The sequence below is a fragment of the Ursus maritimus genome, unplaced genomic scaffold (genome assembly GCF_017311325.1).
Source record: "Ursus maritimus isolate PB19 unplaced genomic scaffold, ASM1731132v1 scaffold_24, whole genome shotgun sequence".
Taxonomy (NCBI): Eukaryota; Metazoa; Chordata; class Mammalia; order Carnivora; family Ursidae; genus Ursus; species Ursus maritimus.
The window spans coordinates 42,068,105-42,089,391 of NW_024424897.1; the positions used below are offsets into that span (position 1 = coordinate 42,068,105).

At 61.7% G+C, this 21,287-nt stretch overlaps 2 protein-coding genes across 6 annotated transcripts; one reads left to right on the top strand and one right to left on the bottom strand.

The window, feature by feature from the left end:
* Positions 1–332: 332 nt before the first annotated feature.
* Positions 333–5,680, top strand: LOC103667400 (tumor protein p53-inducible protein 13). Of its 5 annotated transcripts, XM_040641080.1 has the most exons (8): positions 370–679; positions 1,207–1,484; positions 1,996–2,064; positions 2,299–2,340; positions 4,164–4,292; positions 4,418–4,612; positions 4,696–5,254; positions 5,343–5,680. In XM_040641080.1, the coding sequence occupies exons 1-8, from the start codon at positions 676–678 to the stop codon at positions 5,453–5,455; spliced, it is 1,389 nt and encodes a 462-aa protein (XP_040497014.1). In that variant the 5' UTR covers positions 370–675; the 3' UTR covers positions 5,456–5,680. The 5 variants fall into 5 exon arrangements, with proteins under 5 accessions (XP_040497012.1, XP_040497011.1, XP_040497014.1 ...); XM_040641078.1 differs by having other exon boundaries at positions 333–679; positions 4,418–4,528; positions 4,696–5,680; XM_040641077.1 differs by having other exon boundaries at positions 357–679; positions 4,696–5,680.
* Positions 5,681–6,055: 375 nt separating this feature from the next.
* On the bottom strand, positions 6,056–21,250 carry GIT1 (GIT ArfGAP 1). Its single transcript, XM_040641076.1, has 20 exons — positions 21,184–21,250; positions 15,443–15,576; positions 14,894–15,006; positions 14,678–14,783; positions 13,943–14,160; positions 13,763–13,857; positions 13,384–13,426; positions 11,348–11,396; positions 10,837–10,909; positions 10,130–10,227; positions 9,641–9,752; positions 9,375–9,508; positions 9,069–9,221; positions 8,712–8,942; positions 8,568–8,621; positions 8,313–8,399; positions 8,118–8,191; positions 7,831–8,013; positions 7,643–7,706; positions 6,056–7,486 (listed from the first exon to the last, which is right to left on the bottom strand). The coding sequence occupies exons 1-20, from the start codon at positions 21,233–21,235 to the stop codon at positions 7,274–7,276; spliced, it is 2,286 nt and encodes a 761-aa protein (XP_040497010.1). The 5' UTR covers positions 21,236–21,250; the 3' UTR covers positions 6,056–7,273.
* Between the last annotated feature and the right edge of the window lie 37 nt (positions 21,251–21,287).

Here is a 21,287-nt window from a genome sequence, read left to right on the forward strand (position 1 = left end):
GAGTGGGGAGACTAGGAGACCGAGGAACTGGGCACGGGGATAAGCATCAGAGTCCCCGCCGACCCCTCCCCTCAGCCCCGCTTGACGTGTAGCTGCGGGGAGAGACCCCGAGTCGCTGCGCCGTCAGGGGCCGCAGCTGAGAAGCAGCAAAAGGAAGAAGTGAATAAACCCCAGCTCCGGGCGCGGGCTCCCGGGCTCCCGCGGGGCCGCTGCAGCTGCAGCGGGAGCTACCAGCCGCTCCTCCCTCCCCAGGCTCGGCCGCGCTCTCTGACCTCGGTGTTTGTCTCGGCCCTGCGGGCACCCTCAACTGCGCTAGAGCCCCGCCAGGCGGGGGGTCCGGCTCCGGGCCAGCGGGGGCTGGGCCGGCGTCCCGCCCGACAGCGGGTTTGCTGCCGAGGGCTGCTCGTTCCCTGGCCTGCATCAGCGCGCCGTCCGGATCCCCCCGGGAGCATGGGGCTCCCAGGAGCCTGGCTTCAGCTAATGGAAATCCTCAACACCGCTCCCTGAGAAAGACTTCCCCAGAAGCAACAGCCCCAAACTGGGGGAAAAGATGCACTCAGGCGCCCTGCCGGGGTGGGGGGGTGCCTGTCACCCTGCGATGGGGCCGTGGCAGGGAGTAGGTTGCAGTCGCTTCATCACTTCAGTAGTCGGCAATTACAGGGGAACGAGGGAGGGATGAGTAAGTAACCCCCTTGTAAGTCACGTTCTTGCTCTATTTCGAAATAACCCGTTTTCGCTCTATTTAGAAGTTTGAGGTTGGGCACCTCAACCTTCGCCCTCCACCCACGTTTCCGTCTTTCCTCAAAATCCTGAGCCGGGCCAAGGAGAAGGACACTGGAAAGGGGGCCCGGAGCCGGCGCCCCCCCTGCAGGGGAGGTCTGGCCAGCGCTCCCTGCTGGGAGCGAAGCCTGTGATTCCTCCACCTCACGGTGACAAACGTCTCCCTGGGCACACTCCGGCCATCGTTGAACAAACGAGGACAAGAGCGGAGGCGCGCGTGGGGGAGCCAAAAGCACCTCCAGGCCCGGCTTCGGCCTCCTCCGACTTCTGGGCCTGGGGAGGGTGGAAGCCTGAGACCCTCCGAAGCTCCTCTGGGTTCCGGCACTATTTGCGAGGGCACGGGTGGGACGGACTGAAGGAAAAGCTCTAGAGCGGAGACCCTCTTTCTTCCGCAGCTCGGACCTCTTGATTCTGCCCCTCTTCTAGTTGCAGGTCACACTGACGTGTCTGAAGCGGGTTGCCGGAGGAGCGTACCGGTCTCCCCTCCGGGGCCACTCGGTCCACTGGGATCCCATTTCCCGCCCTTCGCCCCGCTTCATGATCCCACCCAGGCACTGCAGCTGCGCTCTGCAGGCCGCGGAGACGCGCTGGGACGAAAGCGCGGGCGAAGGAAGGGTCCCCTCCGGTCTCGCAGCGCGGTGCACTGGGGCCGGGATCCTGCGCAAAACTTTTCCGGCTTCGACTTTAGGACGCGTGCGCGCAAGGTCCGCGGTTGTGGGCGGGCATTAGGGCGGGGCGGAGGCGGGGCGAGAGTAGCACGCAGCTGCGGGGGCGGGGCGAGGCGGGGGGCGCGCGATCCTGGGGCGACTGGGCGCGCGGTCTGGGGGTCGGGGAGGAACGGCACGCGCGCGCGCGCCCGGGGTCTACGTGGGCACACGGACTGCTCGGGGGGCGACGCGGGGGCGCGCGCTCCCTGGCTTGCCGCGCGGCGGGCAGATTCCCCGCGAGGGCCGGGATGGCGCCTCCTCCGCCTTCGCCCCAGCTGCTTCTCCTGGCAGCCCTTGCGGGGCTCCTAGGTCCCAGTGAGGTAAGGCGACCCGCTCCCAAGCAGGCTTAGGCCTGAGATCTCAAAGCGCTTTGCCGAAAGTTCGTCCTGGAAGGAGTGGCTCGTGGAGAGAGGACTAGGAGTCCTCCCCTGGCGGGCTGGGCCTGGGAGGGAGAGGGCAGGGCCCACGCCGAGCCGGGTGCCCCAGCTCCTGTGCCTTGTACCCACAGGTGGTGGCTGAGCCGGAGGAGGAAGCGGGAGCCCGTTGTCCCGAAGGCCTGTGGCCTCTGCCCCCCCAGGTAGGAGCCTGGCGGGGGGTGGGAGAGAGGGGTGTGAAGTTGCAGCCCAGCTCCGCTCTGGCCTCGCTGCGCCCTCCGCAGTCACCCTCTGAGGACCTCTGCCGGTTCCTCTGGCCGTCACTCGTCGGCGTCTCCCTCCCAGCCGGCGGTGTGGGGCCTGCTGTCCCCTCCCCTCCCCCGCACGGAGGCCCCCAGCTCTCTAAGCGCTCTCCTTCCCCCCCCCCCCATGCATAGGTGTCACCGAGAGTGACTTACGCGCGGAGGAGCCGATGGCAGGTAAGTACAAGGCGGGAGCCATCCTCGGGAAACGCGAGCTCCTTGCAGGCTTTCCCCTCGTTCTCTGCTCTCCAGCTCCATTCCCCACCACTTCCCTCCGGAAGAGACGGTGTGCTCAGCCCCAGCACAGGGAGCCGCGGGCCTCCGCGCCGTGCGGCCGTGTCAGGAACGCTGTCGAGTCGCTCTCTGCCCGTGGGCAGGAGGCTGCAAGGGGAACTCTGACCAAAAGGAACAACCCATGCCCCAGCGCTGCTGTGTGACTGTGGGAAGTCTCCTGACTTCTCTGGGCCCCGGTTTTCTTGAGAGATACTAGTAACTCCCTACTCCCGAGGACTAAAGGAATTGTGTGTGTTAGTTCTGGGGGGAAGTCGGAAGCTGTATGAGGTAAAGAGTGTGTCCGAGGTTACCAGGCACCAAACCGTGGGTTCACCTTGCATGGCCGCCTCTGTTTTCATTCCCTGTCCCTTTGGTTTTTCCTTTTGAAACATCTAACTTTTTTTTTTAAGATTTTATTTATTTATTTGAGGGGGGAGGGTGGGAGCAGGAGCGTGGGGCGGGGGGAGAGGGAGAGGGAGAAGCAGGCTCCCCTCGGAGCAGGGAGCACGGGTGTGGGGCTCTATCCCAGGACCTTAGGATTGTGACCTGAGCTGATGACCTGAGCTGAAGGCAGACGCTTAACCAACTGAGCCACCCAGGCGCCACGAAACATCTAACTTTTTTTTGAACCTTGTTAATAGCTCCAGGCCAAGAAACCTCATGCCACCTACTTGATTCCTTCCCTCAAACACCCTTTCATTAAATCATTCCACTGTTCAGAAACCTCCAATGGCTCTTTATTTCTCATCTTATCATGGCCTCTCCCCACCCCCACTCCCAGGTTTTCAGGTCCTGCTTAAATAAACCTCATCTGACCTCCCCAAATCTTTGGTTCCTCTCCACTTGTGTTGGTCTGCTCACCATACATGTGAGTTCCAGCCTCATTCCCACTGCTGTAACGTTGCTGCTGCTGACTCTCCACACCCGGCCTATCCTGACCTGAAGCTGAAGTGGGCGGCTCCCCGCCCTCCTGCGTCCAGCCCATCCACCTCCACAGCCCAGTGCAAGAGTCAGCTTTCTTGAGAACTTGCCTAATCATGCCAGCCCTTGCTCATCACCTGCTCCAAATTCATGTGATGCTTACAACTTAGCTCTTATAATTGAGCAACTAATCACTTTGAGTTTTATTAGTTTGCTCTTTCATTTGCATTAGTTCTGTGGCCCTGAGTTTCCTTTACATTCCCTGCAAGCAGAGTCCAGGAGTTGTCTCTTGGCATCTCCTGTAGCATCCGGCACAGTGCTGAGCGTCAGGTCAGCTCAATCAAAGAATAATTAATAATTGATGACGTGTTTCCATCATGGGATTGTGCACCTGCTGCCTGAGTGCCCTGTATTTGGATGTTTGGGAGAGACTGAATATATAGATAGAGTCAATAAATAGAAGACCTGGTCTCCATGTGGGGGATGCGTACAGTCTAGACTGGGGACCTGTGGAGCCATTGTTGCAGGTGCGGAGAAATATAGCTGCAGAGTGGGGTCTGACAGCAATAACCAGGCCTGCAGTCATGGAAACTGTGAGCTTTGAGGGGTGGCACCTGGTGGAGAGGAGGGGTGAGAGGAACACTCGGAGGCAGGCGGGAATGCTCTTTGTCCTTTCCTGAGCCCTGAAGGTGGGTCATCTGGGCCACCCCGGGAATCCCTTGAAGCTGGCCCCCAGGATGGGAGACCTTGGGATTCTCCGAGAGTGCCCTGGGCCTGGTGTGATGTCTCCATGCTTTTTTCTCTAGGCTGAGGATGTCGGCTTCCTCTACCACCCCTGCGCGCACCCTTGGCTGAAGCTCCAGCTTGCCCTCCTGGCCCATGTTTGTGTGGCCCAACCCTCACTGGCCCCTGACTCTAGCCTTACTCGGGAGCGGGTAAGTGGTTGATGAAAGGTGGTTGTCTGGCTCTGGCAGAGGCTATAGCCCCATGTGCAGGGGAAGGAAAATTCAGGGACTTCCTCTTGCTTGTCCCCACCTTCATCTCAGCTCTCCTTTCCTAGCCCCTGGCGCTGGCAGCGTGGGGGGTGGCGCTGGAGATGGCGTGGGTAGAGCCGGCCCGGGCTGCCCACCTGCTGAAGAGGAGGAGACGGCGGAGACAGAGGAAGGAGAAGGCATGGCTCTGCTCTGATGGGCTTTCTGGGTCCTTGGTGCCAAGGCCAGGTAGAGGGAGGCTGTGCTGGAGAGGGTGTGTGCAGGTGAGGGGTGCTGGGCTTGGTTGGGGGTGGGGTCATTGGTTTTGGGGGCAGGAAAAGGGTGACTGCTGTCTCTCTCCCCAAAGGCTCCAGCTTTGGCCTTTCCTCTTCGGAGCTGGCGGCCCCCTGGTGCAGAGGAGGCAACTAGAGGGCCCAGGCACCTCTCTCCTGGCGGTGCCAAGAGGCGTGGGCTGCGGGCTGCCCTCGGTCTCCAGCCCACCCCCTCAGGCCTGAGGTTCCCCTCTGCTTCCCCCAGGAGCCTGGAGGCCAAGCAGCCCATGTTGGCAGCCCGGGGTGAGAGGGGTGATGCGCCGTCTGTTCCCACTCTCCCCTTGCTGCCTGAGGGGCTCGGAGGCAACGCCAGCTCCAGGATAGGGGCTCAAGTGCCCAAAGGGCAAAGCAGCCCAGGGGGCTGCACCTGTCCCGGGGAGGCTTCCCCAGCCCCTCGGGCAGCGGCACCTCCTCCACGGGTGGCCCGGGGCCCCACCCCGCGCACGGAGGAGGCCGCTTGGGCTGCCATGGCCCTGACCTTCCTGTTGGTGCTGCTTGCTCTGGCCACGCTCTGCACTCGGCTGCACCGGAACTTCCGGCGCGGGGAGAGCATCTACTGGGAGCCCACAGCGGACAGTCAGGACACGGTGGCTGGTGAGCAGTTACCCTCCTTACACCCAACCCGGCCCTGGACCTCCCTGGCATCGCTGCCATTCTCTGACCGGTCCCACCGTGCCCGTAGCTGTGCTGAAGCGGAGGCTGCTGATGCCCCCGCGCCGGGTCAAGCGGTCCCGCCGGAGACCCCTGCTTCCGCCCACGCCGGACAGCGGCCCGGATGGGGACAGCTCGGACTGACCTGCCCCAGCCCTGCCGGGGTGGCCGGCTTGCTTTGTCTGCTGGGAGGCCGCGACCTCTGCCACGTGGACCCTGTGCAGGGCCGCCCCCTGGTGGCCAGACGGAGCAGTCCGCCTAACCATTGCGAGGGGCCCTGCCCCTGTGGTGTGGTTTGCTTCTAGCCGTGGGGAAAGGGGCCCTTTCAGCCTCCCTTGCCTGTATTTCTAATTAAATTATTTTGGTAGAGTCTGGGGTTGAACCTGCGCATCGACCACACAGAAACTTCCACCCAGGACACCGTCCTAGGCCATTTAGGTTTTGTTTGAAGTGGACCTTTACAAAATCAAGTTAGGCACCCACCCGCCCACCTGGCCTTAGCGGGAAGCTTTAGGAGCGTGATAGAACCCTGCCTGCTACCATGGTGGGGAGAGGGGGAGGCGGTGGTAGCTACAGAAACCTTCTTTCCCAGCTCCTTTTCTAGAACACAAGGGCTTTCATTCTGAGTTCCAGGTCCGGAGCAGTTGGAGACTTCATTTGCTTCATGTTCTTGCCAGGTTGGTCTCTCTGCCACGTCCCCAGTGCCCCCCAACCCCCTAAATTCTCTAAACATCAGCAACAGCACATGGTCACTTATTTATTTTTGATACAAATGTACATGACACACGTCTTGACAGCCCACCCACCACCACACAGGTAGAGCCTGGCCCCTGGGACAGAGGCAGGACAGGGAGGAGAGCTGGTAGGCACTGCCATCTGCCTCTCCAGCCTTCCCAGGCTGCAGCCCAGATTCCAGATACCCAGATACCGCAGGGCAGGTGCTGGCCTCTCAGAGGTTATGGGGAGGGGGCTCTCAGCTGAGTCAGGGACCCCGGGGAGCCAGCCCCAGGCTCAGGTGCTCAGTTCTCTGCCCCAGCCAGCATATCCCCCTCCACAAGGGAGGGGGAGGAGAGATGCAGGGAAGTGGTTTTTGTTGTTAAGTTCCTAGAGAAAGGGGTATGAGTGGGGGGACAGATGAGAGGAGGCAACGGGTTGGACCCCAGCTGGTTACCAGCAGTCCCTGGCCCCAAGAATGGGGAAGGAGGGCTGACCCCCAACACTGGTCCTGCTGCTCTGGTCCCCTCACCCTTCACAAAACTCCAGATGGGCCAGGCCTCCGGAACGGCACTGCCGCCCCGCACACTCACACGCAGGCACGCAGGGACACTCAGTTACCACAATGTTAAAATTAAGGAGTGGAAGAGAAGAGAGAGAAGAAAAAAAAAAAAAAAGACATATTCCAGTGTTTGCTGCTAGGGACCCTGGGAACACAGGTTGGGGCCTGTGCTCTAGGCAAGGGCCGTTTGGCATTAAAGGAGAGCAGCAGGGGGGCTGGTGGCTACAGGGCAGGGACATCCAGAGATTATGTACAAAGGAGGGGATGCCCCCGCTCAGCCCCCAATAGGGCTGAACTGGCTCATGGGGGTGGGGTGCCTGTAGGGGAAATGGCCCCACTTGGAGTGTCCCCACCCGACCCTTTGTCGAGGGTGCCCCAGAGGGCAAGGGGCTGGGAGTGATGCCTTACAGGCCCCTGCACGCTAGAAGGAGGGTTGGGGGAGGGGAATGCTATGTACAGGGGGAGGTGCATGGAATGTGGGGGACAGAAGCTCCTGCCACCCCACCTCCCCATCCTTGGGGGCTTGAGGGGGGCGGGCACCAGGGCGCCTGGCTGCCAGGGGAGTGTGGCAGCACTAAGGGCACTTGCGCCAGGGGATCTGTTGGGGTGGGGATTAGTGTCTGGAGTGGCCCAGCTCCCGTGGCCAGTGAGGTCCCAGGGTGCAGGTCAGGGTGCAGGGAGAGTGGTCACTGCTTCTTTTCTCGGGTGGTGATGGTGACCAGCTGCTTGGCAGCCTTGGCGATGTCATAGGCGCACTGGATCACCTGCTGAGTCAGCAGCTGGAAGTCCACAGGGGCACCCGGCTCCGGGGGCACGGTCTTCCGGCATTCACTCTGCAGCCGGTAGGCGCTGGCATTGAGCAGCCGCAGTGAGCTGCGCACAGGCTCCAGGGCTGGCCTCTGGAAGGGGGGAGGGAGTTGGGCCTTGGACTTCAAACCATGAGCCACGAACATGGCTCAGTGTGTCCTCCTCTCCACCCAGGTAGTGGTCACGTTCCCTGTACCTGCCCCACCCGGAGACCCTCCCAGTCCTGCTCTTCTTTCCAGCCCCTGTACCTTTGGGAATAGAGAGGCCATCTCAGTCACAGCCAAATGGATCTTCTCTGAGCAGGGCACAAAGCTTTGGGGGGAAGGGAGGGTAAAAATTAGGAGGGTTTGCAGGGACAGTGGAACACTGCCCCCTCCCCCGCTTCCCCTCCGCAACACCCAGGGGCTGCTATGAGCCTCGTGTCCCACCCCCATACCTGTCATGCTTGAATTCTTGGGCAGCCCGCAACAATTCCTGAATGTTCTTGGTGACCTGTTCCGTCTTCAGGATGACATCCTCCGTGCTGGGAAGCCCAGGGTCGAGGTCTCCATCCAGGCTTTCCAACTCTGGGTGGAAGTCTTCTTCCTTGCCCAGCTCAAGAAACCTCTTCCCTTCCAGTCTGGGGTGGGGGTTAGAAAGAGACATTCCAGTGGTGAGACCGCTTGCCTGCACCCTCACAGACACTCCAGAGCCCACTCTGCCTTTTTCCCTGGGGTGCCTCACCCAAGCAGTGGGTCCCCACTTTGCGTGTTCTCATAGTCACTGTCGGCACCGCTACCGTGGCGGGAAAGCTTGCTCTGGAGGAACAGGGAAGGGGCAGTAGGTGACGTGCACGTCCACAGACCCACACAGCCCATCGCTTTCCACGCACACATCTCGTTCGGCATGTCCCTTGGACACTGGGGATGGGAACGTTACCGTGTGGCGGCTTCCTTCCTGGGAGCAGGACAGGAGTGGGGAGGAGGGAGTGAAGGGCACGGCGGAGGCCGACACCCCCTTCCGGATCTGAAACCCAGGAGGGCTGGAGTCAGTTTTTCCTCCCTGCCACCCGCCTTCCAGCTTCCCGGCAGCGAGGGTCATCTCCGTGCCCAGCAGCCAGCACAAAAGCTGGCACCCACTGGGGCTCAGAACCGATGTACAGACATGGGCCCACTTTCCCCAGGCCCTGCTTACCCGGTAAAGGCCAGCAGGGACATGTACGGAATAGATGGCGTCGTCCTCCAGCTCCTGGGGGATGGCACAGCAGGCATCAGGGAGGGCCCACGGCAGCTCCAACCCTTGGTCTCCCCCAGTCCTTGACACCCACGGGCAACTCACAGTGCTGTGGAAAGGCTGGAGCCGGGTGGTGAGCTCGTCCCCAGGTGGGCCCCCAAAGGGCTTCAGGGCGGAGCCTGGCTCATACATGGAGAAGGCCTGGCGGTCCCTGCGGTGGGCACTCCCGCCGGGCCCCATCGACGTAGGCTCCGCCCGCTCGCTGGGCGGCGGGGGTGTGGGCACTGGCCCCGGAGGCTGCCGGATCTGCAAGTTCTCTGCCTGCAGCTTGTGGATCTGAGAGCGCACGGAGGTCTCAGAACCTCCAGAGGCTCCGGGCAGCACCCCCACCTCCGGGAGCAGGGGACCCTCCCCGGCCCGGATGCTGGAAGCCCCCGCTCGCGCCAGCGCTGCCGCCCTTACCTCCCTCTGCAGCCTCCGGAGCTCGTCGCTCAGGCTGCTGTTGACCTTCAGGAGCTGCTGCACCTTTGCCTCGGAGGCGGCCAGAGCCTTCTTCAGTTCCAGGTACTCCTGCAGGGTCACGGCCCCGTCGGACAGGTCTGAGGAGTCCATGCTCTGCAGAGTGAGGCAGAGGCCAGTCAGCCATCAGGGGCAGGGGGGAACGCCCACAGAAGGCTCTTCCCAAGACCGTAACCAGCCCACTTGTCCCCGGAGCCCCGGGCTATGAGGGGATAGAGCCGGAGGCCCGGGCTGGGGCAGTGCTCAGACCCGGGCACGGTTGTTCCTAGTGGCACCAGCGCTGCGCAGGGGTTCCTGGTCCGTGTCCTCGTCCGAGGCCACACTGTCGTAGTCGTGTTGGTCGTCGAGGTCACTCTGGCTCCGCGCAGAGAGCTCGAGGTTGTCTGAGGACACAGTCCTGCCACTTAGGATTCAGCCACACAACCCTTCTATCATGCCACCCCAGAAAGGAGCCATGAAAGAGAATATTCCAGAGAAGTGCCCACTGCCCGCAGCCCTCTCCACGCCCTTCCCACCTGTGGGGCTGCTCAGGCTCTTGCCCTGCTGCCTCCGCTTGGCCTCGCTGAGAATGTCTATGATCAGGGTGGCAAACTCTCGGGCATTAAAGCGGGCCAACTTCTGCCGCCCCTACAAGGCAGAAAGAACCGGGCTGGCATGATGGGCCCCGTTACAGCTGAGAGACGGGTGGTGGGAACAAAGCTGCGAGGGACACCCATGTTACCCGGCTCATGGCCAGAGCAGGGGGTCAGGGGTGACAGATTCTGGGTGCCTAGGGGAGCTCTCGAGAAGAGGCTGGGATCCCCCAGACGCTGCTCAGCAAGTCCTCAAAAAACCCAGCCTCTTCCCCAGTCCCACATCCCAGCGCCAGCACAGCCCTGGGGGAGGCCGAGGCCGGGGGAGAAGAGCAGGCCAGACGGCAGCCGTGGAGGAAGGGCAGCGCTCACAGAGCTGGCGACCCATGGAGGGCAGGAGACCGCCCCAGGCCCCCCATCCAGCCCCCTCACCTGATTCCGTGTGGCTGAGTACTCGGGGTTCACAGGCAGGAAGGGCACAGCACTGCGCTCCGTAACCAGGGTGCTGTGGTTCTGGGTAGCCAGCCACACTGTGGGGGAGGGGAAGGGAGCAATCGTCCTGGTGGCCGGGCCCACCGGGCGGAGGTGGGGAGGTGCTGAGCGCAGCCTTCCTCGCTCCTCCCCACGCCCACCAAGGGCTGGTGTTCCAAACAGGGGTGGTCTTCAGACAACGGAAGCAAGGCTGGGGCAGGGCAGGGCAGGGCTGGGCGAGCCCGGCTAGGCCAGCTAGGCCGATGACGAACAGAACGAGGCGACTCCTTGCCAGGCCCAGCCCAGAGTTTGGGCTGGAATCTGGCTGTGGCCAGGAAGGAGTGATGTAGGGGGGCGGAGTGGGACTGGGGAGTGAGCCAAAGTGGGAGGCAGCCAGAGCAGAGATGAGCACCAGCGCAGGGGTGGGGCGGAGGAACAGGCTGGCTGCCTCCAGCTCAGCACGCTCCGCCTTGCCGGGGACACTGCCCAGGCCGCTCACAGCCAGCAGGGGCTGGTCCGCAGACCTGCTGAGCGGACCAACCCCAGGCACCCCCTCTCGGTCCCCGCCAAAGGACCGGAGAGCCACAGCAGGTCCCAGACCTTCCCCGGCAGGTGGGCAGGTACCCTCATCGCATCCGCCCATGACCTCAGATGCCCTCCGGGCTCACCGGCGTCATTCTCTCTTCTATCCACCTCGTCATACACATCCATGGCAAGTTCCTCAAAAAGCCGGTTGCTGAGCTAGAGGCAAAGAGGGGGAGCCAGGCTTTGTCAGATCCATTGGTCCCCAGTGCTGACAAGGCCAGCTCAAGCAGGAAGTCATAAGAGGTGGGAAATGGCTTGTGTCCCGTGCACTGCCCAGCCCCCAGTCTCAGCCCTGGAAACTGGGGCAGAGGTCTCTCTGTCCAGCGCCACAGTGGGAGAGGACAGAGGGAGGCCAGAGCAGACAGTTAGTGCCCTGGTAGGTCAGAGGCGGAGCTAGGGCTCCGGGGCCTGCAGAGTCAGAGTCAGAGACAAAAGGCAGGGAAGTGGGGGAAGGGAGCCAGGAAGGCTACAGTGAGGGGCAGGTCCAAGACTTAGAAAAGGGTACCAGGTCAGAGGAAGGGGGAGCGATGGCAGGGGTTGAGGGTCAGAGATGGGGACAGCTCCAAGTATTAGAGCCTGTCCAAGCGGACTCACCGCCTGCAGCTTCTTCTTGGCGGCTTTGGCCAACTCGGACAGGTCTAGGCTGTGGACGGAGGAGGGAGACGGGAATGGGCAGACATGAGAGGTGGCCAGGCCCCCGCCTGTGATCCCGAACATGCAGGGATCCCGGGAAGACAACATCCCAGATGCCGCACACCAAGCCTTCCCCCGGCCCCCTGCCCCAACCTCCAGAGCCTGCTCCCAGGGCAGGCACCATATACCTCTGAGACATGCACTTTTGCCGAGATCTAAGTCCAGAGAGAGGCAGCAGAGGAAAGAACAGGACAGAGGCAGCGATTACCCAGGAGCAGGGCAGCGCACGTCTGCCCATGGCAAGCCCACACCCGGCTCCGCGCACACGACGGAACTCATCTCCCTCCCACCCTGCTCCTACACCAGCTTGCTCTCTCCCTCTGAGCCCCACTCACCCAGCACCAGCGTCTGCTCTCGGGGGTCCCCAGAAATGCCCTCACCCTCAAGCCCCGGGGGAGCTTTCCCCAGGTTCTGCCATCAGTCCCTCTTCCCCGGGGCCTTTGCATCAGTTTCTTCGTCCATCTTCCCGCTTCTGGGCTCGCCCCTACAATCCCTGTTCCCAGCGAACGGCCCAGGCGATCTTTCCGACACATCGGGCCACACCACCCCCGGCCTCAAAACCAACTCAGTGACAAAAGAGACGTATGGCATACTTCAGCTGTACTCCAACAACAAGCTCACTTAAAAAATACGCTACGTGCTTGGCATGCGTTATCTTACTTAATCCTCTCAACAGCCCAGAAAAGGTAGGCACTGTTGCCCTCGTTTCCACGAGGTAACTCAGACTCAGAGCGGTTAAGCAGCCTGCAGGAACTCAAACAGCCAGTAAGTGGCACGGCTGACTCCACACATCAGTGCTTGGAACCCCTCTACCCTTGCGGGGCTCACAGGATTGGCCATTCTCTCGCCTGTTTCTATTCCGGTCCTGCTCCTGGGACTCCCTGCTCTTTTCTCTGTGCTCCGGCTGCAAAGGCTGCCTGCAGCTCCCGCATGGCACTGCTCCTTTCTACCCCTTTCTACCATCTCTCGCGCAGCGCCCCCTCCCCACACCGAACTACAGCTGTCTGACTAGGCTGCGTCCCTCTCTAGACTGCAGGCTCCTTCAGGGCAGAGATCGTGTCTGAGTCACCTGTGCCTCAGTCACCTGTGCCTCGGGGCCGAGAACAGTCGCTGGCGCAGGGAAGGTGCTCAGTTACCATCTCACTGAGTACACGCCCAGACGTGTTTGGAACACACACACCAGCCATGCACGCAGGTACACACGCCAGGCAGAATAAGACCAGAGAAGTAGGAGGGAGTCTCGGCGTCTCAGAACAGAGTAGGTCTGGGTTCAAGGATCCAAGGGGCCATCCCTGTCTGCCCACACTGGCCACTGGAGAGGGAGGGAGCCTCCTCTCTCGGAGATCCAGGCCAGCAGGCAAAGCTTGGCAAGGCTTGGCCATCCAAGGCGGCCGCCAGGTGGCGCCAGCATCCATCTTGTGAGCTGAGCGAGTGCCAGCCACAGCCTAGGCGCCCGAGGCTTTTCAGATCAGAGGCGGAACCGCCTCTATTGTGCTGTGCCCTGCCCCCCCCCCCCCGCCACGGCACAACTTCTGAGCACACCACAGAGGCCTGGTCAGTAGGCCCGAAGTTAGCCAAATCCCTGGAGCCCACCATCTTTTCACGGAAGAGCGGAGGTTTGTCTAAAGATTTCACAGTGGGGTGAGTGCCACTGGAAACAGAAGCCAGCAACCCACACTCCCAGGGCAGGTGCTTCTGGTACTCAAGCCTGCGTGGGGGAGCCATGGGGCTCAGGCCACGTGCTGAGCTGACATTCTCACCTGCCTTGGGGCCCGGCATCGGGGAGTGAGGACGGGACAGAAATGCTTGTACTGCCAGCCCCCCCGAGGGTGAGGGACCCTAAAAGCCTGGGGAGAGGGACGGGTGGAGGCTCTGGGGCTCAGGCACCCACATGACATCCGACAGCCTCTGGGAAGGGGCATCAGGTGGGCACTCACCTGTCAGCCATCTGTGGGATGATGTAATGCCCATTCTTGTGATCTGAACAAAAATAAAAATGCCAAGTCACTGGTGCGGGGTGGCCTTAGCAGCTGGGAGCCCACCTCACTGCCATGAGCAGGGCTTGGCACCCAGAAGTGTCAGGGGACAGGGAGGAGGGCAGGCCACCCCCAAGAGCCCTGGTCGCTGACTGAAGTTAGGCCCACCCCCACTCCCTATCCCAGTGTGCTGTAGCCAAGAGCCTGCATCAATTTCACAGGAGCCAGTTGCCTAGCAACACTGTTCCCCAGCCGGCTTTGTCACCATGGCACCTGCTGCTGGGGTGTGTCTGGGTCCCACCTGCCTGGCCCAGCCAGACCTGCCCCGAGCTCCGCTCACCCGGCTTGCGTCCACAGAGATAGAAGGCCAACCGGTCAGTGAGCTCATACTGGCACTCGACTAGCCTTTCCGCCAGCTCATGGTGCCCCGCCTGCCTGTGGGGAGGGGGCATGCCTCAGCCCTGCAGCAGCAGTCTACCACCCCCACCCGTCCAAGCCTCACCCATCATCCGACCCTCACCTGGCGTAGTCAATGGGTGTGCGGCCATTGACATCAGGGGAGCCAGGGTCAGCCCCATACACTACAAGCAGCTCAGCCTGCAGTGTCTGCCCCGCCTTGGCAGCCACATGCAGAGGTGTGGTGCCCTTCTCTGGATGGAAGAAGTTGGCCTGGGCACCCAGGGACAGCAGGCGCAGACACGTCTCCAAGTTGCCCGTCCGCACGCTCGAGTGCAATTGCTGCAAGGAGCAGAGTGGGCGACAACTGTGTGTGTGAGCCCCCCCCCCTCAAGCTGCACCGAGTTAGGCAGCTGCTGGGGCCCCTACCAGCTCCAGGGGCCCAGCTGGAGTAGGGCTGTCAGGAAGGACAGAGGACTTCCTGCTATCAGTCACCATCCACCTGTGCCGTGACCTCTGCTTGAGACAGAGGTTGTCTATGAGGGAGATGCTGTTATTTCTTTCCCATTTTACAGAGCAGGAAACTGAGGCTCTGAGTGGCTAAGAAACAGCCCCAAGTTCTCCCAGCTTTTGAATGGCAGCTGGGGGATTTTAGCCCCGCGGTGTCCACGGAGGAGCTGAGGGGCCGTGGCCACGTGCTGCCTGACCACGCAATCTCGTTCCCCTGCTGTGCCCACTACTCTTGCCTGACCTGAACGCCTCTGGCGCCTAGGGCTCGGTGGTGACGAAGGAGAGGCCCTCAGGGTGTCGTGGGTGACAAGAGAGGAGGCCCACCCGTCCCCCACGGGGCCCCTCCAACCTTGCTGAGGTCTTTGGCAGTGACCCCGTCATCGTCCCGGCAAGGAAGCTTGTGCACAAACGCCAGCATCTGGTACTTGGCCCTGATGAACTCTGACTTGATGGGGCTGGGTAGGGCAGTGGGGAGGAGAGTGGGAGAGGCCGGTCACCCGGCCACCTCTCGGATCCGCGTCCCAGGCCATGCCGTCCCTGCCACCACCCCTCCAGCCCAACTCACTGGACTTTGTCTTGGGGGCTGGCCTTGCGCCGGCCGCTCTGCACTTGCGCGGGGTCCAGCAGGGAGTGCTCCCAGATGGAGTTGGCCCCGTTGCTGGCGAGTGTGTGCACCATCTGCAGGAAGAGGTGCCAAGTCCGAGGGCCCGCTGCGCACTGGCTATGGGGGGAACACCTCCACGCGCTGGCCACAGCCGGCGTGGCTGGAAACAGGACCGTGGGGCCTGCCGTGTCCCTGCCGCCATCACACCGCCACCCAGTCGGGCCGCCCGAGCACACGGGTCCCGTGTGGCACTTCAGGCCGCACGGCAAGTGTGCCAAGGCTCAGAGAAGTTAAGCGGCCTGCTTGATGCTACGTGGCCAAGCTAGTAAGTGGCCAAGCTGGGGAGAGGGCCCAGGTCTGGAAGACCCCAGTCTTAGAAGCCTCCTGTCTGCACGGCAAGCAGAACGGGTGGAAAGGGTCAGGGCGGGGTGCTGCCCCTGGAAGCTGCCAGATCCAGAGCGGTATGCGTGCGGGGGAGGGGGCAGTGTGCAGGACCCGCGCCGGCCGTACCTGCAGCAGCGTGGGAGGCCAGGCGCTGTGGCGCAGGTGCTTGACGATGGAGATGTGGCGGCCCAGGCTCCGGTGCACGCTGCAGCACTCGTCACACACCAGCACGCCCCTGCTGATGGAGGCCCAGCCGGGGTCTGCCGGGAGGGAGCGAGGGTCGGCCGAGGCCAGAGCAGGGGCAGAGTCTCCCGGGCACCTGCTCTGGGCCCGCGCTATGCTGCCCCCTTCCCTCCCTCAGCCGCCCGAAGCCCCAGGAGCTGGGAAGAGACACACAGGTACCGATGAGGAAGCTGAGCCACGGGGTAGGAGGGATTTCCCCAAAGGCACACAGCAGGTGACTGACAGCTGTGCCTCTTCCTACGCATCTCTGCCTGTCTGGGGGGTGGGAGGGTGGTCCCCAGGGCCGACTCAGTGGGCACATCTTCCTGTCCTGCAGCCTTTCCCAGGGAACAAGACAGCCGGCCCAGCCCTTCCCCAAGGAGGCAGGAGTCCCCACGGGGATATGACACTGCTGTTACCTGCCAGACAGCCCTCGCACTCTTCCTGCATCGGGGCAGTGCCACATCCCTCCTGCTCCCAGGCTTCTGTGGGACCCAAGGGCCCACCGGCCTGACCCATCGCACCCTTCCACGGGGTCCTGCCTCTGCCCTCATCTTGGCAGGGAAGAGGCCTTTTCATGCTGAGCCTCCTGCCATCATCACTGATGGGCTGAGCTGAAGCCCCTCTTAAATAGGGCTGGAGAGGGCAAAGGAACTAACGCTGGATACCCGCTGTGTACAAGCTGGACCCGCACGCACGACGTCTCTCGCACGTGTCAGGCAAGGCAGGAAACGCTCTCCTTGCTTTACCAATGAGCAACAGTGGCTCAGATGGGTTAGAGGGCTTGCTCAAGGTCGCACAGCTAAGGAGCGGGAATGCTGGGACGCACACCCAGGCAATGAGATGCCGGACACAGGCCATGTTCATACCCACTGCTCTCCCTCTGCTCTTGCCCCTAAGGGGGAAGCCCCACGTGGGCAAGGGCCCTGGAAGCCACTCTCCACCCCTGGGGAGAAGCAAACTTTGGAGACAAGAAGGAGGGGCCGGGACAGGGTGGGAGCTCCTGGGATCCTTCTCAAGGGCAGGGGAGATGCCACCCATCCAGGGCCCCTTGGGAGAGGGGGAGGAGACAGCTGTATACAGCTCAGGCTCTGGAAAGGTCATGGGGGAGAAAGCAGCCATTGTGTGCCTCCAGAGAGTGGGGGCAGGGAGCCTCTCTCCCAGGACACTGTGCTCTTCCCAGGCCCCCCGCCCCAGTCTCAGGAAGCCCTGTCTTGGGGGAGGGGAGTGATGAGTGGGGGACTGGCTCTCTGCCTTGCCTGGCAGTGCTCAGGGAGTCCAGAAGTGGGCCCCCCAAGGGAGGGACAGGCTTGGGGTAATGAGAGCCTCTCCAACCAGAAGGCGATTCTCAGACTCTTTCCTTCAAGGACTTCCATAGAAGTTCCCAGAATTGTAAGGAGACTGAGTCAGGGTGCAGCCTGAGTTCTGCCTACAGCAAGTATCCCCTCTGTGGGAACAGGAAGAAACAAGAAGCGAAGGAGGGGGTTCAGTTCTTTGGGTCTGGGCTTCTTTAGGCATTCCCCCCCCAAAAAACAGGGCAATGAGCTGCCTGCCATACACCTTGCTGGGACTTGATTCCAGGGGCCCATGAGGAAGAGACCCACTGCCTGTGCCAAGAGGGGGAGCCCTAGGACATTCTATTGGCTTTACTCAAACAGGGAGGGACCCCAGTGAGGCACATGGAAAGCTCCCTCCCCCCACTCCCAAGCACCACTGGTTGAGGGGTCTGCCCGCACCACCTCTGGCAGCTCAAGCAGGAAGCTGGAAATGACGCAGCCTAAATTCCTCTTGTTGAAACGGTGGGGTTTCCTGTAAGTGGGGAGCCGCCCAGGCCGGGATCATAAATGGGCCGCTCTGAGGCCTCCACCCCAGGCCCACGGTCCTACCGGAGAAGCCAGGCCTGAGAGGACTGCACAGATATCCAGAGCGGGCCAGACATGGTGAGCCTCTGAATATGGCAGTGACCAAGAGATCAGGATTTGGGGATTAGGGTCCCAGGCTTTGCTCGGTATTCTCCCAGCCTGGGGGAGGGGTCCTACCTCGCCTCAACGGTGACCTGAAATAGGAAGGTTGAGCAGGAGACACTGTCCTGGCCTGGGGCACACCGTTGCCAGCTTGGTTCTTGATTACACAGATGAAAAGTCCACCCTAACCCCGCTACCTACTTCTTATACACCCAGGGGCCTTGGGCCCACCCAGGACGGAGGCCCTAAGCCCCACTGAGGCCAGTTCCTCAGGCCGGAAGGGTTTCTGTAAGTCAAATGGCTACTGTAGTTTAAGGTTAAGGGACCCTTGCCCCCAAGAGCTCCCTTGATCAAAGCTGGGATAGAGAGGACAGGGACATAAGGTGTTTTGTTTTGTTTTGAGTACACTTCATGCCCAACGGCCCAGTGTGGGGCTTGAACTCTCGACAGCAAGTGTCGTAAGTTCTACGGATGGAGCTAGCCAGGCGCCCCTGGAGAACAGAAGGTTTAGGAGATGTGCTGACCTTCTCTGCACCCTGCCAACCTTGCCCCTGGGCTTCTGCCTCGGGCTGGGGGTCTGGTATACGTGGGCAAGTGGTAGAAGGGATCCTGGGGTAACGTCAACCATGGAGGCCTCGCCTAAAGTGAATTCATGTCACCATCCAAAGCCATTACCGGCCTCTAGGGGCAGTAAGCCTGCTATAAAGGCCGGGGTCTCCTGAGCAGAGCCTCACTAGAGAAGAGGGAGAAGCCCACCATCTTGAAAGCAGGCAAGAATAATCCATGGGGATAAAGGTCAGGATGGTGGTTACCTTTGGGGGCTGTTGACTGGGAGGGAGAAGAAAGGCCCACAGAGCGATAGAAACGCTCTACCTCTTGACTGGAGTGGTGGTTACACGGGTATACAGACCGTCAAACTCATCAGGCTAAACAGTGAGGTGCAGGAACTTTGCGGTATGTAAGTTAAACCCAATAAAAGAGGAAGAAAGCCCCCCATTCACCCCACCCCACAATCTGCATTACAAAGAGACAAAAGGGCCTGCAGGTTTCCAAATGTTCCTAGCCAGCAGCCATCCTTGCTCACTCTAGGAGAGGCACCCTGAGGTCTTCACTCCCAGGACCTGAGCTGCGGTGCAAAGGTTGAGATGGAGACCCACGGGAGCAGGCCCTTGGGCTGAGCCAGGACTGTGCGGCAGAGCGAGTGGAGGGGGAAGGACGGGGGGAGAACACATTCTCCAGGGTTCCTTGACTCCTGCCCCTCCCTTGGACTCCGTGTACGGCGCCTGACGAGGAGGCCCTGCTGCCACTGCAGCCACGGCACGTCCAGCCACCTAACGAAACACACCTGTCACCTGTATGCCCAGGCCTGGAAACAGAGGGAGGACGAGGACCTCCGGCATCAGCCTGTACCTCGACTTTCACCTTTATGGCCTCCCCAACTTAACCAACCACAAACCGCCACTCCTAGGGCTGGAAGCCCCTTCAGAGAGAGAAGCCTATGACTGCATAGGAGGCATATGCCCATGCGGTCCCAACTGTTGACAATCCTCAGGCCTCGTCCCTGGGCTGCTCCAGTTCCCACGCCGAGAATGCCACTTCTCGCATCACACGGTGGGGGAATGGGGTAGCCCCAAGTAGCCAGCTGGGGTCCTGACAAGCATCCAAACACTCAGGGAGTGCCTGCCACGTGCCAGACACCATGCCAGATGCTGGGGCAGGGTGACGTGTAAGACTCTGTCAGCACCCTGCCTACCTCACCACCCTCACCCCTGCCTCTTCCTGACCCGTGTCCTGGATCAGGGGCAAAGCAGGTACCCGGCGCACAAATGCCTCCATGGGACAATGACTGCAGACAGGAACCGAGCAGTCCAGACATCAGATATACACCACTCCTCCCTGAACCCATTCGGCATCCAGAGGCTTCAAATAGTCCAATGCAGTGGAGAGCGCGCAACTGCCTTGCTGATTCTGCTCCATGCCCCTTTAGCTGAGAATCAGAAGCACAGACTTGAAGACGGGATGGTCTTCAAAAACCATTTCTACTCCAACTTCTTTGCCTCACAATCGAGGAAACTGAGGCCCAAAGTAAGGAAAGTCTTGCCATGGGTCAGACTGAGTGGATAGGATGAGTGTCTGCTAAGCACCCTTCTTCCCAGTCCTTCCGGACCCTCCCCCTCCCCCCCATGCTACGCCTGCCCCAGAGGTACAGAACAGCCTGGGACAGACAGAGAAGGCAAGCTCTTAGCCCTTCCACCCCCAGACCTGCATGCGGGGGGGGGGGATCATAATTTCTGGCTCATTAGGGTAAGGATACATCAGCCCTGATATCTTCTTCAGGGCCCTTCCAGACCATGACACGCCCTGAGAGGAGTCCCAGGGTCACAACCACTCACAGAGTACCCTGCCTGTGCCAGGCATCCACAGTTACCCAACACTAGCTTGGAGCCATCAGAACCACCAGAGTATCTGTGGTTCTCAAACTGTTGGGGTCTTGGGCCCGTCCAAAGGGTGGCTGGAAGTTATGGGCCCACGGAACAGCACTTCACACTCTCACACTTAATTGAGCCTTCAGTCCCCCTGGAGTTCACAGACACCCTGAGCCTGCCCAGAGGTCTCCCAGGGAGATAGCTCCTTTTTAAAAAAGAGAACGGACAAGAGCCAGGGCTTCCTTCCCTAGGCCAGCTGCTGAGCCCCTCACTGGCAGTGTCCTCCCACATCAGAAGGTAGCAGCCTCCCAGGTCACTGCTCCTCACTTCCTCAGCAGTTCAGGGGGGTTCACATCAGCCTGGACCTGACTGTGCTGGGAAGAAGGCAAACACCACAGGAAATACAGCCAGGAGGCAGGCCGGGAAGCCAGCCCGATCCTGGGAATCTAGGCACCCCAGGGTACTGCTCCCTACCCATTTCTGGCCAGGCTGGGCTATGGGGCTAGGAGGGGTCTGTGCCCAAGCTGGGACAAAGCTCAGCCCAGCTTCCCAAACAGGCCTTCCTGGGGCACAGCAATAACTGAGTCTAGTTGCTCCCAATCACCAGGCAGCCTGGGGATGCCTCAGAGGAAGATGCCCAAGCTGAACTGGCCCTCAACACTAGGCCCCGCAAGGAGCCCCGGCCTTGGGAACCAGGGGTAGCGAGACGTAGGAGCAGCTACCCCTTCATCTGCTCACAAGAAAACGCTATCCAGGCCTCCCCTGGCCCATCTGCCCAGCTCTCTGCCCCTTGACCTCCGCCACCTCAGCGGGCGCGCAGACCATGCGAGCAGCAGGTGCAAGACGCGGGGGTGGCACTGAGATGACACAAAACCACATTCGCCCCCACCTCCTAAACCTTGCTGGCCTCCGCCACAGCCCTGCTGCCACCCCAGGCTGACGCTTCCGCTGGGATACAGAGATAGAAAGAAGGGGGGGGGGCAGCTAGCTGCCTGCCTCCCTCAGACTGAGGGGTGGGAGGTGGCGCCGGGAATGTCCTTCCTCGCTCGTCCACGGACGCGAGGGAACCGGGGCCCCCCAGCCGGCCCTCCCGCCAAGGACGCGGCTCCGCAGTGGCCCGGGCGGGGGCCGAGGCCGGAGGCCGCAGCCCCCAGCCCCGCCCCGCCCTCCGGCCCCGCACGGCGCTCCCGCCAGGCCCCGGCGCCCGCCCGGCGGCCTCGCTGCGCGGTCCCGCCCCCGGCCAGGCCCCGCTTACCCGGGGCGCTGCAGTCCGCACACACCTCCGCCCGCGGCCCCTTCCGGGACATCCTCAGCGGCGACGCGGCCGCAGCCCTCTGGGCCAGCGTGGGGGGCGCGGGC

Excerpts from the sequence above, each read along its gene's own strand:
- LOC103667400 (XM_040641077.1), top strand. Across the intron at positions 2,065-2,298 it reads TGTGGCCTCTGCCCCCCCAG|GTGTCACCGAGAGTGACTTA; the intron begins GTAGGAGCCTGG and ends CCCCATGCATAG. Across the intron at positions 4,613-4,695 it reads GCTGGAGAGGGTGTGTGCAG|GCTCCAGCTTTGGCCTTTCC; the intron begins GTGAGGGGTGCT and ends CTCTCCCCAAAG.
- GIT1 (XM_040641076.1), bottom strand. The coding sequence starts at position 21,235 with ATGTCCCGGAAGGGGCCGCGGGCGGAGGTGTGTGCGGACTGCAGCGCC. Across the intron at positions 8,622-8,711 it reads TCCAGCCTTTCCACAGCACT|GAGCTGGAGGACGACGCCAT; the intron begins GTGAGTTGCCCG and ends GCCATCCCCCAG. Across the intron at positions 8,192-8,312 it reads AGGAAGGAAGCCGCCACACG|AGCAAGCTTTCCCGCCACGG; the intron begins GTAACGTTCCCA and ends CTGTTCCTCCAG.